The sequence below is a fragment of the Alosa pseudoharengus genome, unplaced genomic scaffold (genome assembly GCF_046254945.1).
Source record: "Alosa pseudoharengus isolate Yale_2024_CS ecotype anadromous, Long Island Sound unplaced genomic scaffold, YU_APseudo_1.1 YU_APseudo_1.1_scf_8, whole genome shotgun sequence".
Taxonomy (NCBI): Eukaryota; Metazoa; Chordata; class Actinopteri; order Clupeiformes; family Clupeidae; genus Alosa; species Alosa pseudoharengus.
Window position 1 is genome coordinate 6,560,042 of NW_027468870.1, and position 20,662 is coordinate 6,580,703.

The window sequence follows — 20,662 nt, forward strand, 5'->3', positions numbered from 1 at the left end:
TGACAGAAAAATTACAATATTAATACTGTATATGGCATTGTCCGTCATTTGGACGAACACGTGGAAATCACACGTGATGTTCCATAACAAATGTGTCAGCTTTTTGGCTTTTGTTGATTTCTGAAGTCCGTTTCAGTAATCAACAGCAAATGAGGATTCGTCATTCAATTGCAGTTCACGCTTCTCACAATGACAGCACAGCCTTTTGAAAAGTAATGCATTCCTTGCATTTTCTCAAGAATATGGTGGCTAGCAAGTACCATCAGGCCTAGTAATGCTGAGCTATTGTTAGCCTGACCAAACTAGCTAGCAAGCTAGCTGACAAGCTGTAACGTTAATGACTCGGATATAAGGGCTTTAACGTTAACGATACCAGACTGGGGAGCGTGCAGTGTGTTCAAACAGGGGCGTCCATTTGAGAAGCTTAAGTGCAATACTACTTAAACCACTGTCTGAATGTATAAATCTATATACTGTTTTCCGGCCACATTTTAAGTCACCTTTTAGTACTGACGTTAGGAAATGATAAGGGTTAGCAAACAGCGACACGCTTGCCAACGTAACTAACGTTTGTTACGTTACCCTTAATGTCATAATTGGTATAAATGTTTTCTATCCAGTGACACTGGTCATAAATAATTTACCATCCAAAACGACAAACATTAATGACGACAGATTTGGGGAGGCTAGCTCTCCCAACATAACGAGGCCTGACACTTGTAAAGTACTCCCAACATTGGCTAACGTTAACTTATGCTAGCTCACCCTCTGTCTTGCATCCATCTTTCAGTACGGTAGCAGCATTAAACCTTTTATTTACCAAGAAGACACACCTTTACACAAGGCCCTAGACGACTGGCATTCGTGTCATTTACAATTAAATCGCATTAGCTTACGGTCTCCAGTACTCCAGAAATAGTGTTTGGGCCTTGTTCTATATATAGCTAGGAAGCAGGAGACAGTCTGAGAGTAGCTGCTACGGCGTCAAGCAAGCTGGCTCGTCTTAACACGTAATACCAAGCTACAGACAAACTCTCACTAGTCCATTTAGGATGAAATCAATTACCTACTTACACTCAAATGCACTTAACACCAAAATGCAGTGCATTCGGACAAGTTATTAAATTCACATCTAGATGGAAAAAAATGACATCAAATGGAATACAAACCCTGATGTGCCTGTCCGTTTACACTGACCACGGTGACGGCGTTCATTTTCTTAGTCCATGGGTTCACCTTGGGCGGTGGAGCCTCCGTAAACTCCTTTTTGTTATTTTTGACATCTTCCTGGGAATCACTGAGAGATTCTTCGGGCGAATTCACTTTCCCTTGGTTGTTGATCTCTTCTTTCGCTTGCTTTATACACTGTTCATTGGTGGTGCACCCACCCGACTCCGCATCGGTTCCCTTGACGGTGCTCGAATCGTCCGAAACGCCCGTCGTCTTCGGCCCCTTCTCCAAACGGTCGTCACCATGTTTGATCTGGCCTGCATGCCCACGGTCCTCCGGGTTCAGCAGAGGATTGTTCGGCAGGAGAGCCTCCACCTGCGTGGCCATTTCTCCTTTTCCCTACACGATACCCCCAAATCCGCTTTCAACCTAGCAACAAAAAAGGTGTATCCCGTGAATAACCTCTTGTCTTTGCTCTCTCCACTCCACCCCTAGACCAAATAGCCTTCAGTCTAAGACGCAGAGTGGTTTCTTTAAGTTAAAACATTAAAAAGCCTCCGTAAACCTCTAATATTACTAGGTAATCTCCACTACTCCCAGCAATATGGATGACCACCACCACGCGATAGGAGGGAGCGCGCACGCACACGCAAGGAGGAGTGACCACGCACGGTAGTGTGTGCGCGCAGAAAGTTGAGACCGAGGCTGATGACGTTGGTCCCGTCCTTTTCAAGGAAAACAGGCATTCGTGAACTGACTGCTCCGCCGTATTTCACCGTACTACATTAGAAAGCACGTGTCGGTCTATGGAATAGCACGTGTGTCTTCATGCTCCAGACTTTATGCGTTTGAGGGAGAAGGAGCGTGCGTGGAGTTGGTCATTGTCCTCTCGTTTCTCTGTTCTGGGCGAAAGCAGAATTGTTGGCCATGAACACGACAGCGCTATCTTGCAGCGTGGATCTTCCCTTGCTGCCTGGGATCCTCGCTCTGATCTCATCAAAGTTTATGGATTGCATCCAGCAGCGAGCTCACCTCTCAATATAACTTCACGCTTCGCCTAGTTGCATAGAAATAGAGTTCCCACTCATGATTTTTAGGATCTTTGACTTTGACAAATGCCTAATAAAAACATGTGGTAAAAATGTTACATTCTGTTAGGCCTACATCATCATCCTCACGTCTAGTCTTTTTTCAGAATCAATAGTCCACAGACTCATCAATTTGCCCACCAAATCAATCATGAATATGTATCATTATTGGCAACTATGTCCACCAAGAAGCATAGAAAACAAACTGACTTGACTGCAAACATGTAAGATGAGTTCTCAAAGCAAAATGCACTTTTGTTTTGCCAATAATATGAATTGGCCGTAAGAGGGACACAGATGTACAGCTGTGTCATGACCAGAGTAAGAGGGGCTTGCAGGGATTATTCAGTACCCTTGGTATGCAGAGGGGAAATATAACACTTGAAAATCAGCTTGTACCTCTACACGTGCCCTGGGCAGTTTCTGTATGTTACCATTAATGCATTAACCACCACAGCCCTGTGGGAGTGAGAAAGTGTGTGTGTTGGGGAGGGGGAGGGGGGGGGGGGGGTGGCACTGAGACTAATGTGTGTTGTGTGCTGCATGATTTCAGCTGTAAGAGGATCATAAAAAACATTTTTTTTTTAAGTTACCAACGGGGGTAAGAGGAGAAGAGCCTGGCAGAGCAAGGTGAACAGATAGGAGAGTCAAATGGGAGTTTCTTTGGAAGTCATTCAAAAACCACACCCAACATGTCCACACACCCTCTCTCATACCAGAACGGTGCACATTACTATCACTACTACAACTGCCTTAAGTGCCGCAATTAAATACTAAGAGGGAGTTGTGACACAGTCCCACAGTTTGCTGAGGGGAAGAATGCCTTTGAGCCAATGAGCTTTCAGAACAGAGACAACCAGCCAATGAACGAGCACACAACAGAGAGTGGGTGTTTATGCGTTTATAGAGGCAGAAAAACACACAGCCTACTGTCTCCAAGGTAATCCATGTCACAGTGTAGTCGCTTTCATATGGAATTAGGGGCGGAACTCACTGTTGTGCCCCGATCAGGTTTAAATTGAGCACTGTAAACAAGTGTGAGAGTGTGTTTGAGTGAGCAAGTGTGCAAAGGAGTGTGTGTGTGTGTTTGTGTGAGCGAGCGAGTAAGTGTGGGTGTGTTTGTGTGAGTAAGAGAGTGAACGAGTATGTGTGTGTGTGAGTAAGAGAGTGAGCGAGTATGTGAGTGAGCGAGTATGTGTGTGTGTGAGCAGGAACGAGATGAGCTGGTAACTGAGTCTTACTCCAGGCTGGAGCCGACCGGGAGGAGCTCTTTGCTTACTGCAGCTCCAGATGTGTGTGTCTGTGTGTGTGTGTGTGTGTGTGTGTGTGTGTGTTAGGAGAACAAGCTGAGATGAGCTGAGCTAAACTTGTTTGAGCAGCCAGGCCATGACATGTTGCTACCACTGCTGTTGCCACTGTATTAGTGAGCAGTGTGCAAATAAGTGTGTGTGTGTGAGGGACTGAGTGTGTGTTTGAACGAATGAGTGTTTGTGAGTGAGCGAGTGTGTATGAGTGTGTGTGTGTGTGTGTGTGAGAGCGAATGTGTGTGTGTGTGTGTGTGAATGAGCGAGTGTGTGTGTGGGTGAGCGAGTCTGAGGGAGTGAGTGTGTGTGTGAGGGAGCGGCCAGGCCTTGACATGCTGCTGCTCCTGCTGATGGTAAACAGAGGGGCATGGGGGGCTGCAAATAGTCAAATGTCACATTATATTTGTGCCAAAACAAACTTAATGAAAGAATGTTTGTTGTAAGGGACAGCAGAAATGTATGAAGACCATAGTGGTCTCTACCAAATGGAAACTCAAGCACAAGGGGACCATGCCACCTGGGTTCACTCCATTTGCACTTTATGGCATCATTTGAACATTTTTAATGCAGAATTTATTTTTGAGTTATTTTTCTTTTTTTCTTTTTGGGTACAATTGTCCCTTTGAGTAAGTTAAAGACTATTCAGACTTTATCATAAATAGTATGTTAAAGCAACACCAAAGCACTTTTCCTCTGCCGCACACACTCTATTTGTTTATGCAGCACTGGCTTTGCAAATAACGATGTCCACAGACAAGGTAGAGTATGTTGCATGATTTTATGAAAGTATGATGTATTGCGACATCAGAAGCAAGTCAAATTTGTAGTTTATTTCTCATTCCATCGAACTACAGATCCGCTACCCGGTCTGGCAAACTTACACAGTGCGGTTATAGCTGATAGAGGGCCGCGAAGTGAAGGCAGAAGTGCCGTTCCCCCTGTTACAAGTTTATGAACCACTAAAACAATGGAAATATTATTTTAAGGTACAAAAAACTCTTTGGTGTTGCTTTAATGCAATTTTAGCATCCTGTGTAACACTTTTAAGTTATTGAGGAGTACTTGGTCATTACCAATGACTGTATATAGAGATGGACATAGTGGCCATATAGTCATTGGTCATTACAGTCCATAACCTTCCCTCTAATGTCTTGTTTTTGTACCCTTTCTGACAGATGCATTCTGCTTCATTCCTGTTCAGTCTGTGGTTTTGAGAGTAATTTTCCACAGCAGGCAGGTTTAGCCCCTGTATTGCACATACAGACAAAGCCACAGCAGGCAGGTTTAGCCCCTGTATTGCACATACAGACAAAGCCTTAGCCAAAGCTTCAGGGCCTGGGCCTGTCACAGTGGACAGTGGGACGCCGGCATCTGCTAAAGTCTGCAGGTCCACTGGCCAGCGCCCTGCCAGCAGACATTCCCTCACCTGGATATCTGACCACCTTTTGCCTCCAGGCCTCAGCTGGAGTGTCCACCACACCCCAACCCACCCTGCCAGTCCACAACAGCCAACCGCCCTATTAGGCCCCCACAGCAAGCCTTCACAAGAAGCCCCCACAGCAAGCCTTCACAAGAAGCCCCCACAGCATCCCGGCACAAGAGCGCGACACAGCAAGCCTTCAAGACACAAGAAGCCCCCACACCAACCTCTCACAATTACAACAGCCCAGCACGACACAGATGGCCCACTGTACACAATCAGTCATCCAATCAATCAACAAATCAATCAATCAATCAATCAATCAATTAATCCCTCTGATCACAAGTTTTCACAATTATATCAATCATAAGTTATACATGGTGCGGGGTTGGTTCTGCCCTGGGGGAATCCAGCTGGATGTGCATCTGCTCTCATACAGGGGGAAGGGCAGATCCTGATGATTCGGGTCCTGTTCTTATGGGAAAAATACACTCTTATCATGATACACTAACAAGTTTAAACATGTGCGTGTAATGTGTCTGTGTGTGAGTGTGTGTGTGTGTGTGTGGATGTGCGTGGGGGGGGGGGGGTTCTCATATGAGCAGTCTCCCTTTCATACACACACACACACACACACATACGCATGCACTATGCACGCACACATACACACATATACCCTCGCACACACACACACATACGCATGCACTATGCACACACGCACGCACACATACACACATATACCCTCACACACAAACACACACACACACATACGCATGCACTATGCACACACGCACGCACACATACACACATATACCCTCGCACACAAACACACACACACCCATACGCATGCACTATGCACACACGCACGCACACATACACACATATACCCTCGCACACAAACACACACACACCCATACGCATGCACTATGCACACACGCACGCACACATACACACATATACCCTCGCACACACACACACACACCCATACGCATGCACTATGCACACACGCACGCACACAAACACACACACACCCTGCCCCCCTCCCTCCCTCGCTGCCGAATCCCTTTCTGTCGGGGCATGACATCACTGGGGCATTAAGCCTGGGCCATTGTCCAGGCCCGCACGGCGCTGCGGGCGCGTAAGCACCTGCCACTGGCCCACTGGCCGCGGCCGAAAGCCTCCGGTCAGCAACTGGTCAGCACATCAGCACAGAAAGCTGCCCTGTAAGCAGGCCAGGGCTGGGGCACAGCGCGGGGCTATGGGGGGGTTATGGTGAAAGAGAAAGAGAGAGTTGAAACAGAAAAGCTGTATGGGTGTGTGTGTGTGTGTATGTGTGTGTGTGTGTGTGTGTGTGTGTGTGTGTGTGTGTGTTGTGTGTGTGTGTGTGTGTGTGTGTGTGTGTGTGTGTTGTGTGTGTGTGTGTGTGTGTGTATGTGTGTGACAGAAAAAGAGAGAGGCAGAGTGAATAGGCAGGAGCTCTTTTTATGTGTCATTGTGTGATGTTGTTTTGGAGCCAGTGCCTGCTCCTAAGAGAGGATGGAGAGCAACTAAAATTCATTACTGCAGAACAGCAATACAAAGATGAGAAGTCATTTACTAAACAAACAAACAGCAAAACAAATAAACAAACAAATATGAGCACATTCATGGTGGTTCAGTCTATATGTCAGATAAATGCATTAGCAGTTTTGGAAGTTAAGCCCATAGATAAACATATATCACAATCACAACAACAAAGCAAATCAGTGGTCACCTAGTGGTCAGTCAGACACCTGCCCACGAGGCCACGAGTCCTTTGGTCAGGTCAGAGAAGATTCCAGAACCTCCACGGAGATCAGGAGTGGGGTCCATACACCATTAAAAAGCCTTCTCTCTCTGTTTCTTTCTCTCTCTCTCTCTCTCTCTCCCTCTCTCTCTCTGGCACCCACTCTTTCACAATGTGACCTTTGGACCATTTACAGAGAGTTTGATCCGGATCAACGCCACGTAGTGGACATGGGGAAAAACGAATGACTCCTCACAATTATGTGTCTATGTGGTTTATTGTGGTATAAAGTAGATAATAAGATTCCATTATTAAAGTCACCATGTACATTCAGCTCACTGCCAGGCTCCTTTCATCAAAACTTTTATTACTGATATTTCTACACAGTGTGTTGTGTGTTTACATTATAAAACATTACTAGCCTACGATACTGAATAAGACTCTGATTATTAAAGGGACACCAGGCAACGTTTACGTGTTAATTAATCATCTTCGTAAGTCGGTATATGGTTAAATGACTCATTACGAGGCGAATGAAGGCTTTCTCGCCCGCCCCTACTGCCTGTAGAAAGAATATCCCACTTGCAAGTTCGGTGTATCCTACCCGCCGACCGAAGCATGATCAGTTTACAGCACAGAGGCAGGCTAACGAAACGCTAGCGATTGTTGCAAACGTGTGTATAATGGCAGAGCCGGCGAAGAAGCAGCGAAAACCCTTGACGGAAGACGCAAAGAAAAGGAAAAGAGCTTCAGACCGAGCGAGGGGGAGTTTCGTAGAGAAAAAGCATCAGGCTTGCCTGGTGTCCCTTTAAATAATTAGACCTAATTATTAAACACACTTTATCGTGTTTCATGGTATTGGTGCCGCCAGGTGCCCGACAGTATGGTGGGATCTGATCTGATCTGTAAGCATCAGCTAACACCCATAGCTCTTTTCCTGCTATAACCACCCACCAAAATAAAACAAAAATAGGCTAATAGGCTAAAGGATGTGTGTGTGTGTGTGTGTGTGTGTGTGTGTGTGTGTGCATGCGCAGGCGTGCGTGCGTGAGTGTGTGCGCATGTGTGTGTGTGCATGTGTGTGTATGTGTGCGTGTGTGTGTGTTGGGTGCTCTGAATGAGTTGAGTTGAGATGCCATTGTGCCACTGACTAAAAGAGCTGTTGCGCAATGGAGGCTGAGGTGGACAGAGAGAGCGAGTTCTATAGTAGTCAGGCAGATTTCTCCTCTTTTGGGTGGACAGAGAGAGCGAGTTCTATAGTAGTCAGGCAGATTTCTCCTCTTTTGGGTGGACAGAGAGAGCGAGTTCTATAGTAGTCAGGCAGATTTCTCCTCTTTTGGGTGGACAGAGAGAGCGAGTTCTATAGTAGTCAGGCAGATTTCTCCTCTTTTGGGTGGAAATCTACCCGCAGAGACACGCCTGCACTAGAAAATGCCCTCAGGCAGCGTATGTGTTTTAGTGTGAGAGTGTGTGTGTGTGTGTGGGTGTGTGTGTGTGTCTGTATGAGTGATGAGGAACATGTAAAATACTGTACAAAATGGCACACCCACTGACACACTTACAATATTAGTTGAGCAAGTATTATAGCGAGTATAAAACATCCAGATTCATTTTCAAAAGTTAAAGATGACACATTGCTTTAAAGCATGTGCAGCATGCAAGATTATCTATGTTTTGGAAATAATTAAATGGCAAAAAAGGAAAAGAGCCTAAAGCAAAACTAACATCGCCTATGGCAGGTATCACAGCTCGAAAACATGTTCATAGCAGCTAAGAATCTTCTGATTCTTTCTGGTGTGATACCCCCGAATAGTCTTCGTAGGCCTCTAGCTCTAAGATTATTAAGCCGTCTCTCTTGTACAGTTCTTTTGCTTTATCCACAGATGTCTGCTGATGTTTTGGTCGTGGGTAGGACTGTGACTGTTGAACTTCTGGAGGTACCCCTATCTCTGCCCATTGAGGTTGGACTTCTGGAGGTACCCCTATCTCTGCCCATTGAGGTTGGCTGAAGTGTGTTTGGAATCATCAGCCTGTTGTAGAAGCTGTACTCTTTTCATCCCCAGCTTTTTTACACACAGTGTGATGTCAGTGTGATAGCATAATGTCAGTGTGACTGTGTGATGCTCGCTTCCAGAACTTTCTGGTGTTTAATTGAGCCCATTCTTTCCTCTGCAATAGAGAAATGTTCCCCACTGCTATTGGCTACAACACATACCCAAAGCATGATGGATCGATCCAACCCTGCTGTTCTTTTCATGAGCACCTGCACCCTGGTTCTGTCCAAACCTTTCTTATTGCAACCAAACATTTCTGTTTTAACTTCATCAGCCCACATGGCGCATTTCCAAAATGCATCAAGATTGTTTATATTTTCCTTTGCAAACCTCTGATGCTGAGTTCCGTGGTGGTCGGACATGATATCAGTGCCAGCGGGTGTTCAGAGCATTTCCGACCAGAGGACCACCTCTAGGCCCTCTTGGAATCTCCTTCTGAAGGGAAGTTTGATTTAACACAGTCTTCCAGACTTGACCGCTATCGACTGCTCCAGTTCACTGTTATTTCTTAATTAGGAAGTGAGGAAATAGCTACCTGAAAACGCTTCGCCAAGTTAATTTGTTGCCATGTCAATCATTTTATTATTAACTATGTATAGGCCCCCTAAACTTTCGGGGCAGCCGTAGCCTACTGGTTAGCGCTTCGGACTTGTAACCGGAGGGTTGGCGGTTCGAACCCCGACCAGTCGGAACGGCTGAAGTGCCCTTGAGCAAGGCACCTAACCCCTCACTGCTCCCCGAGCGCCGCTGTTGTAGCAGGCAGCTCACTGCGCCAGGATTAGTGTGTGCTTCACCTCACTGTGTGCTGAGTGTGTTTCACTAATTCACAAATTGGGATAAATGCAGAGACCAAATTTCCCTCACGGGATCAAAAGAGTATATATACTTATACTTAAACAATCTGTTAAAATTGTTCTAAATGAGCTGAACGACTTCCTGTCAATTATATATAGAATATGACTGTGTTATTATATCAGGGGATTTCAACTTCCATATTGATGTCTCTGAAAACAACCTACTAAGGATTTGCTTGCACTGGACACTTTCAGTTTAATTCAACATGTACAGGGGCCAACGCACTCTCTTGGCCACACCCTGGACCTTGTCATCATGAGGGGTCTCTCCATTATGACAGCCATTAAAGCAGAAATCTGGCCGATTTTTACATGGATCTTGATCGCTAGACATCGCCGAGTACTGTCAATAGGAACAAAAACGACCAAAATCTGTGCTACCACACTGGAGTAGCTGCAGTTAAAGGCACACTATGCAGGTTTTTTAGCTTAATATGCAAGTTTTTTTTGCTTCATTTACCTTCATTTACCAGCTTCAGAGTCATTGGAATGGTTATATGACTTTTTTCGGGTTGAATGATGGCCGTCTCGCTTCCCCTGTGAGCGGAAAAAACACCCTTGCAACTGTGGGCCGGCGGGCCGACGGCCTCAGTGTCAGGAAGTACTACGAGTGTAACGAATTGCTTTACTGCATTGAAATACACATACACGCCAGGCACCGGCTAGAAAAAGGTAGCGATGGAGTTTCTCAGACATTCATCATGACAGAGCCAGCGAAAAAGAAGCAAAAACCGAGAAAACAGTAAGGAGAATTGCCAATACTGCATAGTTTACCTTTAATGGCCAGTACTCCCAGTCAGCTACAATGCTAGGTCTAAACTTGCCTTTTTCTGCCTCTTGAACAGGGCCCTTACGTGACAAAACGATGCGTTTTCAACTCATTCATTGTGAAGAAACTGTTTGAATTCAAGTTGACAGTACTCAGCGACGTCTAGCCAGATTTCTCCTTGAAGGGCCTGGCCCTATCTGACCATTTTTGTGTTTTCTTTGATATTTTAATGTCACTTCACACTCAGAAGAGCATAGGGGTTCAAAAGCAAATGATCAGCGATCATACTTGTGCTCTTTTTGAACAGGAGCTCTCTCTGACCCCTTTCTTATCAGGCCCAGCAACTGATCTACTTGAGAAATCAAATTCTAGGGCATATCATGACATTGCCCCGCTTAAATTCAAAACAGTCAGAGAAAAACAGAAAGCACCTTGTCCACCAGATCCATTATCAGATCCATGAAGAAATGCTCCGTACAATAACATCAACAGAAGTCGTGTGCTTTTCTGAATTTGTATTTCATTTACTTGCTACAGGCGTGCTTCAAATTGTTAATGTATCGCTAAGTCTGGCATTTTCCCTAAGTCCCTGAAAACAGCTATAGTTAAGGCCTTACTCAAAAAGAAGAACATGGATGCTTCTATCTTAAACAACTACAGGCCCATATCCAACCTGCTTTTTATTGGTAGAATCATTGAGAAACTAGTTTTTAATCAATTAACTATACCTTCCTGATATCAAACTGCTGTTAAATTTTCAGTCAGGTTTTCCTGCCAACCACAGCACTGAAACAGCCCTCATCAAGGTTTTAAATGACATACATTTTAATACTGATGCAGGCAGAACCTCAGTTTTAGTGCTTCTGGACCTCAGCGCAAAGTTTGATACTGTTGACCTGTCTGGCTAAAATTCTTGATTGTTCAAAAGGCAGAGTCAGCAATCAGTCAGAAATCTCAGAGAGCTTTATTCACAGTACCAGAGACCTACGCTGTGTCGCTAGCAAGCGCAGTCTAAGATACAGAGAAAGGGCACACTTCTTATAGGACTTGTCAAAGCTTATCTCCCCTTGTGGCATGTCAAATATTCACTGACCACATCCAAACTCGTCCAACATTGTACACAAGAATGTATCCCTTAACAACCGACACCAGTGACATTTACCCAAACTTTGGCCTAACTAACATACATGCAGGCGCCAACCTCCTGAAAATGGCAGCTCGATCTCAGGGCCCTCTCTATCCAAACCAGCACGTAGGCCCAATCACCTTGAGAAAGAAAGTCATAAATGCTAAACATCTCTCATCATCCCAATTTCTGTTCACTTATACACTTCTGTGAATAACTGCCTCACAAACAATGGTAAAAGAGCATATGAGTAAAATATGCAGAACAAACATATGTGGTTTTCTTGCACACAGATCTGAAAGGTTAAAATGTCCTCCTACAGACCACAACATACTTTTTGCACAGACTTGAACATCGGATTGGCTGCTCAAAGACACTTTTAAACTGGCTGAAGTCATACCTACAGAATAAGAGTTTCTCTGTTTCTGTGACTGTGTCTCTACAACAACGTACTTGACCTGTGGTGTCCCCCAGGGATCGATCCATGGGGTCAACCTCTATATGCTCCCACTCAACCTCAACCTCTATATGCTCCCACTCAGACTCAAAAATCAAGAAAAATGATTCCTACTACAGTAATGCTGACGACACCCAGATCTACCTAGTCCTATCACCGAATGACTATGGTCCCCTTGACTCTCTATGTAAATGCATTGACAACATCACTTAAGTCCTTGCACTGGCTCCCTGTCACTAGAATTGAGTTTAACGTGTTGTTGCTTGTTTTTAAATCACTTAAAGGGGTGGGTCCAAAGTACTTATCAGACATGCTTGTACGACATCCCTCCCAGACCACTTAGATCCCAAGAAAAAATTTAGCTTAGAACCCCCACTGAAGCAGCATTTGCCTTTTATGCAGTTCATCTCTGGAATCAACTTCCAGAGAAGATAAAAAATGCACCTGGGATGGAAAACATATAGCTGGGTATCGGTAGATAGAGTGTAGTAGAAAAATGAGTCAGGCCAAAGTATAGTATGGGGAATTGTGTTATTTTAGGAACGATTCATATAGATTTTTGCAATTGGTGTTTTTTTTACTTGCTAGGACCCCATTGAATACAAAACAACCTGTTTCCAATTTTTTTCTTCATTTTCAGTGCCAAAATTCAAGATGGCGGACAATATATGCGGAAAAATAATATAAAGGCTTAAAGTGGTCAACTTTTTGATAAATATACACCTAATAAGGTAGACAAGTGACATACAGACTATTTTCAAAAGATGTATTGCATCATTTGCCAAAACATTTGGAGAAAAATGGAAAAAATGAAAAAAAGATTAAAAAAAAATTATTGAAGAGTTCAACAAAACATTGTCATTGTCACTCAAGTATTTATCCTCACCACTGTCACTGTCTTTTTAATATCGGTGTACATCTCCTCAGAGCCTTCACACCTGCAAAGTTGCGTGAATGGTAAGTTGTTACTCTTGCAAGAACACCTTATACTGCATTGGCTGGCAAGACAACAACACTTCACAAGTTCCACAACAGCCTCTGGTGCTGGTGGAAGTTTTGACAGAACAGGAGCCCATTGCCCATCAACAATTTGTCTCCATCCCAGTGATAGTGAGTCAAGAATCTTTGGAGCAGGCACTGTATCTTGTGCCCAAACATTTGCTTGCCTGTGTGCTCTCAGAATTTCAATTTCAATTTAATTTCAGTTATAGAGCGTCAAAACATTACACGTCTCATGGCGCTTTACAGAGTGTTAAACATTCAGACAGAGCCCATGAGTAACAGGGGCGAGGAAAAACTCCCAAGAATGGGAGAAACATATAGGATGAAACCTCAAGCAGATCCACGACTCAAGGGCCTGATCCATCTGCCTGGGGTCAGTTACAGGACAGTAAGGTCTATATACAGAGAATGGAACATGGTATTTAGAGCCACCTGAGGTATATGTTACAAAGTGGTTGGATGGTTACATAACCAGTATGATAATGCATGAATCCTATTTAGTGTTAAGTTCAAATAGTCCAGCGTAGGGGATGAATTGTCCATAGGGATTAGGAGTTGTCATCGGGCAAATAGTGGATCGCTAGGCTGCGCGGGCAGGAATCCGAGCATGGGGACAGCAATAGGCGATGGTAGGGCAATCATAAGGATGGGATTTCCCTAGTTCCCGAGTTTTTCCACTCCCTGGTTAGGTTTTAGAGTTTTAAACATGTTCCACCAAAGGGCTTTAGCTGTTTGAAAACAATGTTTTGAGGAGCTGACACACAAATTTCTCACATCCAGCTAACACGTCTGGAGATGGATGAGGACCTACTACAAGCCTACAAAGTGTGTTAATGACACCATCATGACTTGATTGACTTGAAACAGAAACCTTTCCTTTCCCACGGGATAAACGGTAAATGGCAGGACAAACGGTTGACTTTCAATTTCCTGATAGGATAGGATACAATAGGATACCCGATAGGTCCATCGACTCTATACACGATGTGATTGGCCTGAGCGAAGTTTGGTTTTTCCACCTCACAAGCCAACGGAGAGTTGCTAGACTACCCTGACTGCAAATTACATTTGCTGCCGCTAGGGTGCGTCAAGATTTCTAGGCTGTATCTTTTGTCGACGTTCTCCAGTGCCCATGATAATGAGACTCTTTGTTGATGTCTGGTACCCTGCGAAGGGCAAGCACCAAGACATCTGTGTGACATGTAGATATATGGGGTTTTGCCAAAATGACTTACTGCTACTGCCACCTTTGTGTGTGTGAACTGTGACTGGCAGTTTACATTAACATTTAACAGCTTTATGACCAAGGTAGAGGATGAGGTTGGCTTTGGTTTCCTTCGATCCCAGGAAAGCTTTAAAGTCTTTGATTGGTGTAGAGTCTTGTATTTTGTATCCCTTATCATGTGCTTTTCCCATTGTATGGACCTGTCTCGTCCTGTCTTTCATGGAGTTTGTGATGGTATAGTTGTTAAATAATAAGTATATATCATTGTAGCCTCGTGCCTTACTTTCAACATTTTCAAAGAAGCATTCTGCCAGATCTTGGCAACAGTTTATGTCACTTTTCCTGACAACCATCTCCTGCTCAACAGCCATGATATCTATTAAGATGCTATCCAATGTGTGTGTTAATTGCACTGAGCTACTCTCCAGGCAGACTTAGCTGTAGTGGGCAGCATTAGGCTTGCATATAATCAACAAAATGTTCCCACAAATTCCTGCAAGTCCTGTTAACAGAATTGTTGAAGACCAAAGAGCTCATTGTGGACTTCAGGAAGTCTAAAGCTAGCACACACACCCATTCTCATCAATGGGACTGAAGTGGAGTGTATCACCAGGTTCAGATTTCTGGGTGTCCACATCTCTTGGACCTCTCTTGGACCCTCAACACCTCTACCCTGATGAAGAAGGCTTACCAGCATCTCTATCTGAGGAGGCTAAAGAAGGTCCACCGGCCTCCTCAAATCCTGGTGAACTTCTACCCCTGCACCATCAAGCGTATCCTTACCAACTGTGTCACAGTTTGGTATGGCAACTGCTCTGCCCCCAACCGAAAAGCACTGCAGAGGGTGGTGAAAACTGCCCAACACATTCCTCACTCCCCTCCATTGAGGCCATCCAGGGCAAGCGAGGCTTGCATAAGGCGCACAGCAGGTTCAGAGGGAGCTTTCCTGCAGCTGAAGTCTAGCTCTCCATCCCAGTGACAACCAACTAACTAAGCCCCCCCCCCCCCACCCCACCCCTGTCCAATGCCTCCTTGCCTGTGCCTGTTGAGGTGTCCACGACCATGGCAACCTTGACAGGGACAACAAAGAGGAAGACACCCCCCCCCCCAAATGTATGTTGTTCATACATTGTTCACATTACATAGCCATATTTATTCTGCTCTTATAAGGTAACTGCTAATACACTGCACATATTTATATTACTCTAAACCTCTCTACTTTATATAAATCAACTGTATACTACTGTCTACACTGCACTATATTTCTTGACCTGTCTATGCACCACCTGTCTATACTTTGCAGTGTTTCCCACAGAATTCAGTTCTATTTGTGGTGGTAGGTGACGGTGGGGGTTGCAACAATTTTGCGCAGCATGTTTATGATGCTAACCTGATTTAATCAGTCATCTTCTATGCCAACAATAATCCTTGCACAAATGACAATGTTTTCTTTAAATGTGCATGCAGAGGAGGGGCAGGTTCGTTGAGAGAGAGAAGAGAGAGAGAGAGAGAGAGAGAGAGAGAGAGAGAGAGAGAGAGAGAGACAAGGAGAGGCTTTGCAAAGGTGCCCATAGCTCTACAATGAAAGGATTTCATCCAATTTAAATAGTACAACATGGCAAATCATTGTGTGGTGGTCAAAGTTGATATTGTGGTGGGCCGCCACAAGTAAGTCAATGGGAAACACTGCTTTGTATATCACATTGTACTTTTCTCCTTTTGTGCACTTCTGGTTAGACGCAAACCACATTTCGTTGTCTTCATACTTGTACTCTGCAATGACAATAAAGTTGAATCTAATCTACTCTAATCTAATCTATTGGGGTGACTGCAGAACATTACTTTAATTCAAATGATTATTGGTTATGTGAAGGAAACTTTTAAATCAGTCAATGTGTTTTTCCGGGTATGCCAATAAATAGCATAATGGTGGTTACACCCATCACTGGTTGATAATCATGACATTTCATGTCACCCATGGTCATATTTATTACCTAAGTCATTCAATTTTATTAGAAAATGTATGTATATAATGATAATACCTAACATATATCCATTTAAAAAATTTAAAAAGGCGATTATTTGCAATTTTTGGTGATATATCCACCATCTTGGATTTTGGACCTGTGCAGTCCGGGAAAAAATTGGAAACAGGTAGTTTTGCAAAAACATAATTTGCAAAAATCTATATGAAATGTTCCAAACACCTTTTTTTGCTACATATCGCCCTGTAGCCTTATTAACTGCTACCTGCTATACATCTAGACTGAAGACGAATCTGTTCACAGTGGCTTATTCTTAGTCAGATAATTTATAGCCCCTTTTAATTACACTGTGTGTCATCACTGTCTTTTATCTTTATATTTCATGTATTATTTTGTTATGCAGTTACATATTTATTCGTTTTTTTATACTTGTTGTTTTACTATTTTTATTTCATTTTATTTTGTTTTCCTTTATTTTTCTATTGATTTATTCTTATATCATGTTATGCAGTTTTATTCTATTTTACTTGCACTCAGGGTTCCTTTCATTTATTTTAAACTCTTGTTTTATGGCTTTTATCTTTTTTTATACAATGTCTCTGGGACGGGGATTATGTGAAGCACATTGAGTTGCCTTGAGTACCTTCTGACAGCCTTCTTCTGCTTTGAGATTCATTATTTCAACTTTCAGTCATACACAGCTGCTTAGAGGAGCCCATACTAATTAACTATTCCAGCAAGGTTAGAGGAGTCAATCAGTATATGTTTAATTTAGTTTATTTATTTAAGACACATTAACATCAATGGTGCAAGGAGGGAACAAAGCCCAATGGGGTTGTACAAGAGTTCCACCTCTTAAAAATATATAGAAATCTTTGAGGCATGCATCACCTACTGTTCCCCAATAGTTGTGATCCAATCATATATCCCTCACAAACTAATTCATGAAGCAAACTAAGTCTGAAACCATTTATTTGAAAGCTCAAATTTATTTAATCTGAACTATGCTTCTTTCCTGTTTTACTCAACAATTAAAAACAAAATGAATACCCTAATTGTGTTTTTGTCTTTAACTTTAAAGGTAAATCTACTATCTTAGCTATGCACACAATGACATATGTTTTGAGCAGAAGTGCCCATACTTGTGCATGGCACTGTGACATCAAGTTCATGCCAGGTTAAATGCAGGCTGTGCAAGTAGGCCTACTTTAGACACTGTGTGTGTGTGTGTGTGTGTGTGGAGTGGCCTAATCTTTACATGCTAAGGAGCTCATATCAGGGTGGAGGATAAGCATTTGCATAGAGATAAACACCACACACACACACACACACACATGAGAATGAGAGACTTGACTTGACCTTTCTTTACCCCATTTTAAAAGAGATTTGTCATAACTATATAGGCTAATTGTCATTCTCACATTTCAATCCATCTCAAAGACATTACACATTTTTGCCTGTCACTTATGTTAGTGATAGAATGCATTTCACCAAACATTTAATCACCCGACTTCCTCTGCAGCTGCTGCTATAACACAACCAGGCAGAGAGTTAAAAGCCAGTTTTGAGGAGTTTTGAGCCACTTTAAGCACGGTATAAGATAAGTTGTTCTAAACTGCAACAGGACGGAAATCGACAGCTGATTTCTGCCACCTAGTGGACAATATTCTGTAATACAAATACAGTCATCAGGAGTGTGTAAACAACAGAGCCATATAGACAGGGTTGGGCCAACTAAAATCTTGGGCGCCATGTTGGATACCGACGTCAGATGACTTGAGCGTAATCTTATGGGGCGAATATGCTAAATTGCTAATTTTCATCATTAACAGGCAGCCGTGGCCTACTGGTTAGGGCTTCAGGCTTGTAACTGAAGGGTTGCCGGTTCAATCCCGACCAGTAGGAAAAATGTGGGCAGGGGAAGTGGTTGAGCACTGCTCACATCCCATACCCACATCCATGGCTGAAGTGCCCTTGAGCAAGGCACCTAACCCCTCACTGCTTCCTGAGCGCTGCTGTAGCAGGCAGCTCACTGCATCGGGATTGGTGTGTGCTTCACCTCACTGTGTGTTTCACTAATTCACGGATTGGGATAAATGCAGAGACCAAATTTCCCTCACGGGATCAATAGAGTATATATACTTATACTGACTTACTTATTAATCAATTATTATCAATGTTTGTCAATATGTAAAAGGCCCTAAATATTCCAGTGTATATTTACCTTTTATATAAAGGGTATATTTACCTTTTAGAGTGGGCAGTCGTGGCCTACTGGTTAGGGCTTCAGGCTTGGAACCGGAAGTGCCCTTGAGCAAGGCACCTAAACCCTCACTGCTCCCCGAGTGCCACTGCAAGGCAGCTCGCTGCTCTGGGTTAGTGTGTGCTTCACCTCACTGTGTGTGCAGTAATTTACGGATGTAATAAATGCAGAGACCAAATTCCTTTTATACGTATAAGTATACTTGACCTAGAAACCTGATTTACATTTACATATCTGAAATGGGCCTGTAATAGGCTATGCCTAATATGTGACCAGTGACCACGTCTCCTAGTCAGTCTCAGCAGTGAAAAGAACAAACTGGAGGGCAAATAACTACTCAATACAGGGAGGTAAATGTAAAATTTTCAGGCCTACACACCAACAAATACCTTTCTTTTCCTCCTCAGTCTCCTGAGTCCTGACAAAGCCTTTTGTAGTTCACCCATTGCCAAGGACAGGTTAAACTTACTCCATGACGAAAATTGTAACTGTAGTAGGCTAATGCATTGTAATGTAGGCCTACTGCATTGTTAGTAGCCTAACAGACATTGATAAAGTACAGAACCCTGGAGAAGTATTTGCAAGAAATGTTTTGGTGCCAAAAATAATTTTTCTGCAGCCAAACAGTTGGGCATTTTATTTTTTGGTAATTCATGTTATTTTTGTAATAATTTATTAGGCTATATGTTTTCCATTATTTACTGCATTATGTCAATAGGGATCTGATGAATGTTGGTAGCCAACATGGCATCCACAAACCACATGACCACCTCGGAACCAATGGCATAACGGGATAGCGCAGAACATTCGATTCCCTAGTTGGCCAAACTCTCTACTGGTCTGTTAAACAAGGTATTTTAGCGTCACCTTGTGGACGGATAAAGTTATGACTACACACTGCAACAGAACTGCTGTTTTTAATGTAATACCTTCTAAAGAATGATAGTTTTCCTCAGATGCTTTGGTACATTTCTCAAATCATTGTTAACCTTTGCACCTATGCTGCATCACATAGTATATTGCCTGCAAAAACACATAATGTCATGCTCAAAATGCTCTGTTTATGTCTCAAAAGCAAGTATTTATACCAATTAAATTGTTAGTGCAATCAGAATAACAAGTCCTGACACCATTGTTTATGTCAAGATAGTCAAACTGTTTTGACTTGTGGTCAATATGAGTTTACTCTGTAAGTAGGCTATTTGCTAATGAACTATGTACAAGGCAGCACTATTTTCTATGTGGGACACCTATTCAAACCTACAAAGTTACACATTATTGTGTGTGGAGGGGGTTGATTACAAGAGAGTGGGTATGTTTCAAAGTTTTTACTGTTGACAAAAAGCTTTTACAGCATTGTGCGAATGTGTGAAATTGTGCAAAAATATGACCATTATACAGTAAAACACTCCTTGGTCAGAGCTGTGCACCACATATTTCCACACATCCTGACGTTCCTGTCTGTCATGTAGGCCTATGACAGACTATGACAACTAATAGTTATGGCAGCTGGTTTTTTGCACTCAGGCGATGAAATAAGACCTATTTGTTTTATGGTTTTATTCAACAAGTTTTGACCAACATGACATTAGCCATTGCGAATGTAAAAAAACAGCAGACATCTGTACAAAATCAGTTACATGGATGTAAGGCATTGCTGTTTGTTCAAGATGGGGAGAAATTGGTTTATTGATGTGAACAAGTGATAAAATGATATGGAGTTTGAACAACCAGTTTTGAGAATTTAAATTGTGATCTGAGAAATTACATTGTGCCAAAGTGACTGAGAAAAATTAATGACAGCATGTATGAAGATAAGAGATGTAGGTTATGTGAAGATCATTTTTGTTCTATTTGGTTTGTGCCTTCAGCGTGGAATAAAAAAAAAACCGACTAAAGTGGAGCTGATTATGAGTCAATCAGCTCCCCAAAAGTCTAGAACTCCCTTGCATATTGGACAAGGATGAGATCAGAAGTCTATGTAGCCAAGACTGGTTTCACTATACAATTGTTTGTCATGCAGTGACGTTTTCTCTGTTGGTGTGTTTAGTGCCAAACGCACAAAAGCTATAAAAACTATTCATAGCTTTCATCAGGAAATGCATGGAAAGGGACCTGATGAAATCCATGAATAGCCTAAACCAGCCGTAATCCTGTACGCACTGTGCGTAGGCCTACCA

General features: G+C 43.0%; 1 protein-coding gene across 4 annotated transcripts in view; it reads right to left on the reverse strand.

The window, feature by feature from the left end:
* Positions 1-1,816, reverse strand: part of larp1 (La ribonucleoprotein 1, translational regulator) — a 40,324-nt gene extending 38,508 nt beyond the window's left edge. For 3 of the 4 annotated variants that reach the window (XM_076275232.1, XM_076275230.1, XM_076275229.1), the window contains exon 1: positions 1,170-1,816. In XM_076275232.1, the coding sequence (XP_076131347.1) occupies positions 1,170-1,557 (388 nt within the window). In that variant the 5' untranslated portion in view covers positions 1,558-1,816. The remainder of the gene's footprint in view (positions 1-1,169) is intronic. The other variant, XM_076275231.1, reaches the window with a different exon arrangement.
* Positions 1,817-20,662: the final 18,846 nt, after the last annotated feature.